Source organism: Lepisma saccharinum, chromosome 7 (assembly GCF_977018435.1).
Source record: "Lepisma saccharinum chromosome 7, izLepSacc3.1, whole genome shotgun sequence".
In the NCBI taxonomy this organism is placed as follows: Eukaryota; Metazoa; Arthropoda; class Insecta; order Zygentoma; family Lepismatidae; genus Lepisma; species Lepisma saccharinum.
In genome coordinates, this window is record NC_139235.1 from 10,836,703 (window position 1) to 10,850,441 (window position 13,739).

A 13,739-nucleotide genomic window follows, 5' to 3' on the forward strand; every position below is an offset into this window, starting at 1 on the left:
CGTTGAATTGGAGTCAAGTAGTGTATTTGGTGTCTGCACTACGTTCTGGGTCTGTGTATGGTTGGTGTATGGTCACGTGGTGAGTACTAACTAATCAAATGACTGTTTAAAGCAGCAAACAGGCATTTGTTGAATCTTCTGAATTTGAACGCCGCTTTCCGTCTGGTTGGTTGAACGTCATCTTTTTGCACCACCCTTACACCATCCTGACACTGGATACACCTGCACTGCACCGAGTGTCAAAAAGTGCAGCCAACTACAGAAGGTCGTTTCATGTCCATGGTAACAAAGTTAGAACCCGCCTCACCTTAAGAAAAACCATGACGACACGAGCGGTGGTGCTCCACGTGATACCCCTGTCTTGCAGCAATGGCCCTGCAGCGGAGTTTCCATTGGAGGAGACTGTGTTGAAGAACACATTGGTCCAAACGATCATATTCCTCCTGACAAGCTTTCCAAAGACCCTTAATTGTGCGGGGCATTCTGCTTCCCAAGGCTCGTTTCAACAACGGAAACCCACAAAAATCCATGGAAGAGGCATCGGGGGATTTCACAGGGATGTCTGTACAGGGGTTTGCATGAATGCCCGTTTCACGTGCCATCCGATCCATGTATGCCTGCGTGGACTTTGCCATATGACTTGAAGCCTTGTCCTGGTGGATGACAACACGAGATGTGTCACTGCCATAGAGAGAAGGAATATCATGTATGTAAAGTGGCTCTAAAATATTCGTCTGGTAATAGGCTGCATTTATTTTAGCCTTTTTTTCCCACTCTGCGCAGTGGAAGTTTGCCGTTATGGCAGTAACCACCAACAACCATGAACCCGCGTGAAAAACTTTCAGCACATTCACGTACCCACTCAGATCGACCTCTTGCACCACGTGGATGATAGTAGATGGCCCTTTTTTTTACCACATCCCGACAGATACACCCATGCTTCATCCAGGGACACCACATACTTCCAGCGGTCCCCTGCCAGATGGAGTTCGTAGAGCTTCCGACTGTTGGTCTTCCTCTCCTGGACATGTGAGGCACGCAACTTATGAACTTGAGCCTTGTGCTTCCGCACAAGTTGTAAAGCTTGGGCTATGATGCGATTTACAGTTGCAGGGAAACATTGCACTGCCTGTGCAATCACTCTTTGCGTTGCAGGGTTTTCACATCGCACCTAGGATCTCACTTTCCGCACAACTTCGGAGGAACGCTTGGGCTTCCGATATGTCCGAGACCCACTTTGACTGGTTCCAGCAACAGGTACAGTGCAAGCTTTATGGCGATTCAACACTGCATTGATGCCCTTCTTTGACACATGGAATGCTTTCACGTGGCACTGTTTCATTATCTGGCTATAACTATAACCAACGTCGGAAAGGGCACAGATGTACCCCTCCCAAAAGACTGGAATTTTTGGTGCCATATAAACACTCACTCACATCCAACCATCGTTTTTGCAAGTCAACACACAGTACTATCGTCCTAGTGGCTCTGGCTGCTCTGTGCTATGCCTACGTGCTGCTCCTTGGTGATCGAAATCGTTACCATCAACGTGAAACAACCTTCTGTAGACGGGGTATTGATTAGTTACAAAATCTGCCTGGAACTAGTAACAAAATTGTCGCTGTCCGACAGGAAATGTAACTGCCAGTGGCAACCCTGCATCTGTGAAAGGTGGTTGCATATATACACAGGCTAGAAAATGTCTTTCTTCGAGGGCTCGTAGCATCGAAACGTGGCATCAACGAGCAAAACGTCACTGAGAAGAGTTTCTCGTCTTGATGTTCTCTACCAGTGGCGTGCCCAAGGGGGGGGTGGTTGGGGTATAACGCCCTCTTTGGTGCAATACTCCTAAAAAAAAAAGAATACGAAAGGCAGAAAAAGATGGCGATATAAGGGCTGACTGCCAGGAAAAGTGTACATAACCCCTCCCTTTCAAAAATATTGAGCAACCCACTGTTCTCTACGTACTGTAAAACTTTGTCAGTGTTCTATAGAATCCTGTACATGAATGAATGCGCTCTTTGTCCAGGCCGACCTACGTAGCAGAGTGATTAGCATAGCACGCTACGACGCCAGGGGTCCCGGATTCGACTTTCGGCCTGTGCAAGGGTGTTCCTTGCAAGTGTCGCTTAATCTATTTCATCCTCATCTTCGCGATTAGCCAAAAGTGGCAGAAAAATGAACCAAATCAATCAATCTTCGTCTAGTGACGACTTCAGAATAATTGAGTCGAAGTTCGAGATGGGGTAGGAGTGATTTGATAATCCACACACACACACACACATACACACTACCAAGCCTACCAAATATCCTGAACACCACCTAAAATGTTTCCCAAAGACCCAATTTATGTCCAATTTGGCTTTACATTTACTCTGGCAACTGCCACATATAATTTTAATTTATGTTTTTAAATGTCATTTTATTTTTGTTATTTAGCGTTGCTTTCTTCCACTTTGGCTAATCGTGACGACGACACTCACAAAGAAAATAACAGGTATGTCCAGGTCGGGATTCGAACCAGGGACCCCCTAAATACGAACTTTACACTCCCTGGGCGGTTTTAATTTCTCGGGGGGAAGCAGTCTCCTTTCGTCCACCACACACAAAAACGCATTTAAGCTAAAAAGGGGGTTTATTAGTGTAGTTCTCCTTGTTTGATGGGGGCGTGGGCCTCCTTTATCCCCTCCGCCACAGTCACTGCCTTCTTGCCCAAGTATGATTCAGTGTCTCCAGTTGCGGACCTACGTCAAAGCCTCATTCTGCAGGAACAAGTCAACGAACTCTTTAGCAAAGAGTAACAGCACACAACAGCTGATGCACATGTTCTCCGCATCTGCTGGGTGCGTCCACACGTCACTCCCCCCCGCGGCGAAGGTCAGGTCACGTGACGTTCGATGCACGGCGCTCGGAGCACGTCGATCTTTCCTCAGTGCGTTCCCAAGTCCCGCGAAAGCCGGAAGAGTCCGTCGCCATGGGAACCGACGAGATGAAGGAGGCGTGCGTGGCCTCCACCGCGGGTACCTCCGAGACGAGCAGCGAGTGCGGCGGCAGCGAGATGAAGACGCTGACGAGCCTTCAGAGACGTTCGGCGGTGGACCTTGAGTTCAGGGATGTCTCGTACACCGTGAGATGTGGCTGGAAGATGGGTGAGTTCATATACAGGGTGTCCAAAAGTCAGGAACCATAGTGAATGGATTGATCGATTGAGTTGCATTATTTTACTTCGCTTCTCATGCCACTTTTGGCTAATTTGCGAAGATGAGGATGAGTGATGATATGATGAAATTGATGAATGGACACTCACAAACATCCATGCCCAGGCCAGGATTCGAACCCGGGACCCCTGGCGCCGTAGCGCGATGTGCTAACCACTCTGCCACGGGGGCCGGCCCATAGTGTATTTCACTTCGCTTTTGTGTTACTTTGGGCTAATCGCGAAGATGAAGTTGTGACAAGATGAAGTTAACGATGGGGCCAAAAAAATGGACAGAACAAAACACAAGCCCTGCCGAGTATTATCCTGTCTGTGGATTCAGGCGCCAGAGCCTACTTAGCCTCCAGAAATGCAACCCATAGTGTACTATGTGGAAGAGATCTTGACATTTGAGTGTCGTCGACGAAATTCACCCCTTGCGCCCCGGATGATGGGTGAGAAGATATGTGCATTGTTGTTGGGCTACTTAGGTGGCCTTGGAGACCTCCGTGGCCGAGTGGTTAGCATAGCGCGCTACGACGCAAGGTGTCCTGGGTTCGAATCTCGGCTTAGGTGTTCTTTGTGAGCGTTCCTTCATCAATTCCATCATATCATCACTCATCCTAATCTTCGCGATTAGCCAAAAGTAGCAGAGAAGAGACGCTAAGTAACAAAAAAATCAAATCAAATCAGCTTCTGGGTCCTAGCGGGTTGAGTGGCAAATTCACGATCTCCACACCGTAGATTCAGAGATTGAATCCTGACACAGATCTGAGTGTTCCCAGCGTAGTACTTCAGAAATCCCCACCCCCACGAGGAGGGAGGGAAACGAAGTTCCAGAAACTACAGTTGAATATTGGTATTTGACACAAAACGGAATGTGCAGTAAGTAACCTAATAGCACGAATATGGAATATATGTAGAAAAATGTTTAGAAATATGGAAATTATATGTAAAAATAAAATACGTGCTAAAAACCAGGGTTGTTCAAGGTCCAGGAAACCATAAATTCTAATGGGTTCTATTGGGTTTCGCTGCAGGACCGGAACCTTTTTTCTCGCACAATTTAAATTCGGTCCAAGTTGCGTATTGTTTCATTGATACAAGGTTCCTGGACCGAATTTAAATTGATCCGGCAAAAAGGTTCCTGAACCGTATTTAAATTTATCCAGAAAAAAATTGTTCGTGGACCGTATTTAAATTTAGCCGGGGAAAAAAGGTTCCTGGACCGGATTTAAATTGAGTCCGAAAAAAGGTTTCTGGACAGTATTTAACTTCATGCGGGGAAAAAAGTTCCTGGACCGGATTTAAATTGAGCCCGAAAAAAGGTTCCTGGACAGTATTTAACTTCATCCAGGGGAAAAAAGCTTCCTGGACCGGATTTAAATTGAGCCGGAAAAAAGGTTCCTGGACCGGATTTAAATTGATCTCGTAAAAAAAGGTTCCTGGACCGAATTGAAATACTTTACAGATAAAAAGGTTCTTTACGGTCCACATACCATTTACGCTTACTGATTTTCTCTCCTGGACCGGAATTAAATTTATTTTAAAATTCTTGGACCTTTAACAACCCTGCTAAAATACACAACACATGCAAAATATGGCAAATAAAAATGGCATTTTTTTGAGCGTGCATATCACAATTCAGAAATAGAGTACAAGTGATATTGATTTTAGCATCATATAAAAATTCGCATTTACATTATAAATTCGTTCCCTGGATATAAATAATTGTAATTTTAATAATATATTTTACACACTACAACATTTGTATTATACTTGTGACACACTCGCTACTCCTCGCACATTTTATCTTTTCTATCCTAATTGAATTTGAGTACTCTTTGCTAGATTTATATAGGTGGGAATTTCGCTATTGACGACTGAAGTTGGCAACGCTGCATACTTTTAACTATTTGCATGTTAAAGTCGGGTAGGTTACCACTAGGCCTCGGATTTTAGATTTTTAACCTATTTTTATCCTTTGCAGGTAAATAGGAAATAACAAATTATATCAGTGTTCCATTAAAAAACGCAACAACTGATGAAGGTTTATAGTGACTAAAATATCCTATTTTGCTTGTTAGAATCTATTTTAGGTTTATGTGCCTAAAGTAAACTTTCTTTTTAGGTTTTATACGATTTTTATATCTCGCAGAGGTATTTACTCGGTTTGGTGACGAAACAATTCAATGACAGTCTTCTTTGAAACATGTTCTCTGATGATCCCTCGCCCCTTCAAAGTTTATAATGTTTTTCAAAGCTAAATAAAACAAATGTCTGACGTCACTATTACCTACAGACAGTGGCGGCGATTAGAGGGGACAGTTCTCCTCTACTTTTTGCCCACACTATGGATTCTTAATGCTAGGCCTTGTCATCTAAGAGAAAGCAAACTGTCCTTACCCCTCCACCTTTCCAAGTTTTGGCACCCAATCACCTACTGTCTGCACAGTCGAAATAGCAAACTTCTGACCCCTGTGGTCTTACTCACTTTCGCGACAGTTCGTTCTTTTGTGGCATTCAAGCCTTGCGAATTAACGTTTCAGCATTCAATTTTGCAATTTTGCGTATACTGAGTCCAAGATCTGGGTTATCTCACTATATCACGTGGTCCTATGCCATGAATAGAAATAAATATACCAACTCCTAAGAAATTAGGTTGCAAACTCATAGGAAATCAGGTTGCCAACTCATAGGAAATCGGGTTGCCAACTCATAGGAAATCGGGTTGCCAACTCATAAGAAATCGGGTTGCCAACTCATAAGAAATCGGGTTGCCAACTCAAAGGAAATCGGGTTGCCAACTCAAAAGAAATCAGGTTGCCAACTCAAAGGAAATCAGGTTGCCAACTCAAAATAAATCAGGTTGCCAACTCAAAGGAAATCAGGTTGCCAACTCAAAGGAAATCAGGTTGCCAATTCATAAGAAATCAGGTTGTCAACTATAGAATCAGCATCATCATCTCACTGTTATGAATAATATTATTTACAATTGCTGATCGATTTCTCTCCTGTATTTTATTCTCTAGACTTCAGGCTTCGCAGATAGCCTTGCTAGCCTAGAATATACCCTACGCTCCTGCTGACTATGTGTCTGTTCAAAGATAATATTCAGCATATAAAATGATCACAGCCAAAAGGTAGAGTTTGACTGTGGAGAACACGAAAAAAGATTCAGGGTGGTTACTAGGATCATGAAAAAATTAAAGGGTACAAACAGATTTTTTTTTAACGATTGTATCTAATCGACATTTTTCAGGAATTTTGTACCATTTTAAGTTTTTCTGGAAACTTCAGGATTTTTCGAGCCTAATTTAATATTTTTAGAACCTATTTCAGGATTTTTGGAACCTATTTTAAGATTTTTAGATTCTATTTTAGGAACATAAAAGCACACTTTTTAGAACCTAAAAATGGTCTAGTTATCACCACTGTATCCTTCCGCCAACAAAGATTTGATTTGATTACGTTCACACAATCTAAACAGCTTTGAATGTCTTTAATATCACGAACGTATAACAAAAATGACGTAACAGGTTTCAAACACAGCGTTTTGTTATGTAATGTTCCCCATGTTTTTTTGGGTTAAAACTATAGAAGGTTTGCTGCCTTGATTGATAGTGGAAGGTCGTTGGGATTATCAAACCATTTGCTTTAGTAATGTCAATGTTTACTATATAAACAAGTGACTCATTCATGTATCTTCCGCCTCTTAAGTTCTAAAGGGGACAAAGGACGCTAGCATGTGCGCACGCAGAGGGGGGTGAGGTTGGGGGGCATCGGATTTTTTTTATATATTTTTTTATTTTATGTCGCTTTTCTGCCACATTTGGCAAATCTCGAAGATGAAGATGAGTGATGGATGAATAGGGCTCGGATAATTATGCATTTTGCATATGCAAATGCATAATTAAGGATTTTTAACTAAAACTGCATATTTCATATGCAGGTGCATATTTGTATGAAAATAACTTGATGTTGTGCATAATTTTCTACCCACAACCAACACCGAGCATATACTGTATTTATTTTTCTTCTCTTCGCTTCTCTTCTCTCTATCTTTTCTCTGTCTTTCTTCTTTCAACAACTTCAAACAAGCATCAAAATTATAGACGACATTAAAGAGGCCCTCACTCAGGTTGAAGATCCTGTGTATGTACAGAAATTGGATGCAGTATTGAAAAAGAACAGTCGGTATGCAACAATGGTGAAAGTTTGCAATATTCTGCATACAAATGGACAACGTGTGGATGATCTGGAACTTAATGTGTCCGACTTTGTTGCCCTAAAATACAGTTCACTTGTATCTTGCGAAGTGGAACGTGTGTTTTCTGAATGTAAGACTATTCTAGGTGAAAACAGAAGGAGTTTAAATTTCGAAAATTTGAGACATCATGTTGTTATCAAATGCAATCATGATCTTGATCTGTAATTTATTGTGTTTCATTTAACGCAGAACCATATTACTTGAAAAAAAAATCTGTGTAGCGAATGAGCATTCAGAATAATGCATATTCATTGCCTGGCATGTAATATTTTATAGTGTGTAATATACGGCATTTATAAATTAAATGCGTTTTTAAAGTGCATGTTTAAGTGCATATTTTACACTTTTTAGTGCATATTTGCATGCATATTTTTCGTTCTTTAGTGCATAACTATCCGAGCCCTAATGATGAATTTGTTGAAAGGACTCTTACAGAGAACACCCATGGGCAGACTGGGAATCGAACACGCGACCACTTCGTAGCGAGATGTGCTAACCATCCGCCACAGAGATTGGCAGAGATAGAGAGTGGGGGTTGCTTTAAGTCCACTTTATGCGCAGTAAGGCTAATCGGGACTGGACCTACAGTTTAAAGCGGGATCCGAACCGCATGTGCTTCCACCGGGTATCGAACCCGGGACACATTGATTACAATAAAATAAAAATAAGTGACGCATACGCACTGAATTAACTTGATTGAAAATGACACCTTTTCTCCAAAAGAGCTCTGGCAAATTAATTTTAAAGCTAGTTTACATTTTCTACGTAGAATATGCAAACTAATCTATTTTACGCATAAATTACGTGCATGCAGTCTACATCATATCACTGATATGGACGCTGTAACAAATTCTCAACCGTTCAAGACAAATGAATCTCCCATCGATATGGATTCCATTTCGCAACACGGGACATTTTCTCTGTTGACAAACAATTCACTGAGCTAGTCCCTGTGGGTCTCTTCCCGTTAGTTGCACCGCAAGGAGCCAGTCGAATAACGGTTCTATATCCGCACAATTATATCTCGGAAAATGTGAGGCGGAGAATGCATGTCAGCGGGAACAAGATTGTTACATCAAATCGAGGTTCGTGCGGGCTACATATTGCATGCTTCTGTCGTTCACGCAGAACAACACGGAACTATAGACGTCGCCAGTGGCTTGCTTTTTTGCGGATAACATATCTTGATAATGTCAATGAATATTATTAATACCTTGCTTGTGGTTTCAGAACGTCGATTCTCAACCTATGGGGCGCGACCCACTGCTGGGTCCCGAGGGAGAATTTTGTGGATCGCGAAGTCGGGCTCGAAAATTTATTTACTAGGTTTTAAAAACCTGTTACATTTAAATTACAGTAAATTTCTCCTAACGGACACTTCTGAATAGCGAACACCTCTAAATTACGGACATTTTTAAATTCCCCGGCAGAAATACATGGGGTTTAATGGCAATATTACTTCTCAATAACGGACATTCTTAATAACGGACGCGGACACTGAAAACTACCTCCCAACGCAAATAAAACTTCTTAATAACGGACAGCGTGAAAGGAAACGGTCGCAATTCCTGGAATTCGACACAACAATGGCCATTATTTCGAACTAGCACGCATTGTTTCATGTTACACCGAACGTATTTCTTCTTAAAAGTGCAAACAGTAGACAGTATTCTTTGTGGTTATCTTGAGAAGTATGCGTCACTTCTGCTACAATGTCACAGAAACGCAAACGACTGACTTTAAAGGTAAAAGTTGAAGCCATCAACGTCTACGAGAAAGAAAAACTTAGTGTTCGAGACATATTTTGGACAATCTGGTTCTGGCCAGAAATAGTTAGAGCCTATTGAAAATGAAAGGGCATTTTGAATGCAGTAATTTAACAAAGGATTACACTACGTGTACTGTATTTTCTTTTTTGAAATTTGTAATGTATTTAGGCATACTTTAGTATATTTAAATTCACCATATGGAGTACAGTATTTTGTTTCTTGAATGTAGAAAAAAGCATTATGTTCGTAAAGTACGCACTGTAATATGCTCATCCTATTGTGTAACATCCTACACTTTTTTTCTGAATAGCGGGCCCTTCTCAATAATGGACATTTATTTTTTCCCCCAGGCCTGTCCGTTATTGACAAGTTTTACTGGTATATTGTTTTATCAATTTAAATTCAACCCGTGTTGTATACCTAGTCTAAACTCTACATTTCTGTTATTCGCGCTTTACCATTACTTTTTACCGGCATCTCTCTCATGTTTAACTCAACGGAATCGGATATCTGTCGTTTTCGTTTCGGTCGCAGAAGATGCGAGTATCCTGAACTTTCGGATGAGGCATTCAAGTTTGCTTATGAGTCCCATGAAATGTAATCTCCATGAAGGTGGGTCCCGGGCAGAGAACCACAGTTTGGTGGTTCAACTAGGAACACTGGGAAAGTCTAACTTGTAACGTTTCCGGAGAGAATTGGGCGATATATTTTCCCCGCGATCTTAAACTCTGCATATTAAGCGAAAATAATTGTCATTGAAATCTGCAACAATGTATATAGGTCGAGGATTGTTTTCCAACCTATTTGGGCCAAATTTCCTTCAACTACATGATCTTTCTCTTTGCCAGCAAGTTTCAGATTTGAGATTTCTTTTGAGAATCATGAATGGACAAGTCTTCACCAGTGAAATCTTGCAAATTATTCATATCCGGATCCCACATACCAACAGCATGCCACAATTTCTTTTCTGCAAAAGATCTCAGGCTATACTTAGAACAAAGGTAACTTCATTATAGGCCTCTACATTTAATTAAATAGTCACCCAGGCTTCCATCTTCTCAAACAAACTTTCAACATTCTGAAATAATTACTACTTTTTGAGTGTTCCTGATGAGGAAAAATCGTTTTCAGAATACATATTAATATTTCAATATAACAGGTGCGACAGGGGAGATTAGGGTTATCAACTTTCTGCCATGAATTTACGGGAGATTTCAAACTATCTGCCATGAATTTACGGGAGATTTCAAACTTTCTGCCATGAATTTACGGGAGATTTCAAACTTTCTGCCATGAATTTACGGGAGATTTCCAACTTTCGGCATTGAATTTTATGGGAGATTTCCAACTTTTGGCATTGAATTTATGAGAGATTTAGTCCCAACAAATTTTGACATTTGTAGCGCCGCGGCATTACCCCAGAAAATGTTTATGCAATAGACAATTAAACAAAAGGATTAATTTACATTTTATACAATATACAGATCAAAACAGAGAATAAAAATTTACAAATTTCCCTGTTTCTTAGTTCTAACCCATACGGATTTATTCACTGCTGCTGCAGAACTAAGCAACAATGAACTACTGCAAGATATTACGTCACTTCCGCCCGACCGAGATTAAACGTGCAAGATCTTGCTAAAAGAAGTTTGAAGTTTTGTATGGTTCGCTGAACTCGGAATAAATTCAAATTTCTCGATCTTGGTTGGTAATGATATGCACGGGAGAAATAGAATGTGAATATGGGAGCCGGGAGGATCCAAAAATTAGCTCAAATACGGAAGATCTCGGGAAAAACGGGAGGGTTAATCACCCTAGAGGAGACGCATGATTTTGTAATGGCCAAATCAGCAAAGAGGAGGTTGGGTTAGCTACGCTACTTGTCAATAGGCAGCTTAGACGATGCAATATTAGTAGCCATGACACCGTGAACATTAGGGGCCTGTCAAGTATCTGAGCGACGCTCGCCGAGCAAGATTTTCGCTCGTTGAGCAGCAGATCATTTACTTAACGCTGTTTGCTCATTGATCAAAATATCAGTGTCTTGAATAATCTGTGATCAATGTGGCTGCGTCGAGTGGACAAGATTTGGGTGTTTGAAAAGCTGTTAACTATGGAAATAGAATAGTTGATGGGAACAAAACTGTCGAAATTTTCATTTTCACACCCTTGCACAACTTTCCAAAACTTCGTGTATATTTATTATTTGGAATAAACAACACTTTTATTTTAATACAATTACAAAAACTGGAATATTACATCACCTTCTGTTACTCGAACTTCCTCTCTAATTACGCTAAATTGCAAACCGTTCAGTTTATCATAAATATTTCCTCATTGGTCGCCACTCGCTGCTCGCTACCCTGCCATCCTCATACAGTTTTCCTCTTCTTCCCTTTGCCTCACGAGATCGAAACACAGAAACGCTATATTCTGTGGCTCAAACATGTGGCGAGCAAGGTTCAAGTTCGCTCAGCGCTCGCAGAGCAACGCTTATTTGGCCGTCGAGTAGCTGAGCGAACACGTTGCTCGCTAAGAGTTCAGATACTTGACGAACCCCAGGTGTTTGTCGTTGAAAATTATTTCAAAAGTAGTGAATCTTAATTACTACTCATTATATAAGGATACACACATGGATCTTGTGTGGGGCACACTCAGCTTGCAACGAACGCCAAAACTAAATGCTAACAGCTCTAAACCAAGTCCTTCTAACCTAACAATTCCTGATTTACAATTCCGCTTAGGTCTAATAATACATATGTGGTTAGGTTAGGAGGGACAGATTTAGAGCTCTTTACATTTAGTTTTGATGTTCGTCGCAAGCTGGGTGTGTTCCGCACCAGACCCATAAACACATTGCCTACACAAAAAGCAACAAAATATCTAGGGACTCAAATTTCCATACCTATTCTAAAACCTGATGCTGTAAAGGTGCACAAATGAACAAGACATAGCCTCAAAGAGGATTATACAGGCCGTGCGTCCAGCCGCCAGAGCATCGTTGACCTGCAAGATTGCAGTTAGTGGGGTACTTTGCGTAGGCACCTCCTGCAACCCAGCGGTTCAATCCAAGCAGACAATTAATTGCGTTCTGTCACTAAATTCGTGAGGGATTGACCGAAAAAATGAACAAAACAAAAGTACTCACGCATTAGCGAAGAACAAAGTTCACTCGATCTGCTTCATAGTGCACAATCTATCTTCCACTTTAGTGCATTTGACGTTTACTATTAGTCTACCAGGAAATACGGCTGAAAAGCGAAGGAGAACATTTGGTAACATAGAGCAGCATATTATAATGCATTTTTTTAGGCAGCGTAGACGATGTTAAACATACGTATATATTTGGTAGCACAACAAATGCCTCGTTGAATTATGCCCAGTTCTACAGGAAATTTATATAATTGTATTTTGTTTATGTTTTGTCCCGTGGAATTCTTGGTACTTTAGTATTATACGGACTACCTCATTTCAGATCGTCTGTTTTCGACAAACCAAACCTAACCTAACCTATTATGTCCATAAGTGTGTTTCTTTTGCTTTCCCAGAAAACAGACGGTCTGAAATGAGGTTGTTCGTATAATACTAAAGTACCGAATTCTTATCTCTCTTGTCTATTTCAGAACGATTGCAAATACTAAAATCCGTGAGTGGACGCTTCAAATCGGGACAGCTTTCAGCCATCTTGGGCTGTTCAGGAGCTGGAAAGACTAGCTTGATGGATATTCTTAGCGGCTACAGGTAAATTCAATTAATTTTCACATTATACATTCACATTAATTTTCTCGTATTATTGATAATTAATTCTGAACCATTTCAATTCAGTGGCGGCGATTCGGTTCCAGGAAATTTATATAATTGTCTTTTGTTTATGTTTTGTTCCGTGGAATTCTTGATTTCAGATCGTGTTTTCGACAAACCAAAACTAGTGGGGGAAGGTGCCAAAACCGGAGGCAAGGACAGTTGTTTACTTTCGATTAGTAGATAATGTTTAGCATAGCGCGGGGCCAAAAGTAGCAAAAAGTAAGGGAAAGGGGCATCTACATTCTGTACGAGCATTCGTGGTATGGTGAACTCTACAGTGAATGGTTGTGATTTTATTTACTTCAAGAAATTTAGACACGAAACTACAGACAATGCCTCCTCTGGGTGTAAGGGGACATATATCCCTTAGGCAATAGACCATTATAATACTTTAGGTTACTTCGAACTTGTTATTGACCAGATTTTATCTATATATATATATATGGCGGCGTCGCTTTTCTTCCACTTGTGGTTAACCGCAACGATGAGGATGAGTTCAATTTCAACGCATTTTCATGAGTATTCCGCGCATCGTAATCCTGCACCGGAGACAAATTACCTAGTAACAAATTATTTTTAAGTACCGGTAATGCCAGAACATTTTCTTAAAAAAGAAAGCTTGACATAATGATTGCATCGCACTTTTTCAACAGCAACAAAAATGGCATAAAATCTGCGACGATTATGCGGCGAAATACGG

The 13,739-nt window shown here is 40.9% G+C and overlaps 1 protein-coding gene across 1 annotated transcript in view; it reads left to right on the forward strand.

Moving 5' to 3' along the window:
* The first annotated feature begins 2,945 nt into the window (after nt 1-2,945).
* The window catches only part of LOC145990135 (ATP-binding cassette sub-family G member 4-like), a 38,660-nt gene continuing 27,866 nt past the window's right edge, over nt 2,946-13,739 (forward strand). The window contains exons 1-2 of the mRNA XM_083125798.1: nt 2,946-3,149; nt 12,859-12,976. Coding sequence (XP_082981924.1) covers nt 2,975-3,149; nt 12,859-12,976 — 293 coding nt within the window. The 5' untranslated portion in view covers nt 2,946-2,974. The remainder of the gene's footprint in view (nt 3,150-12,858; nt 12,977-13,739) is intronic.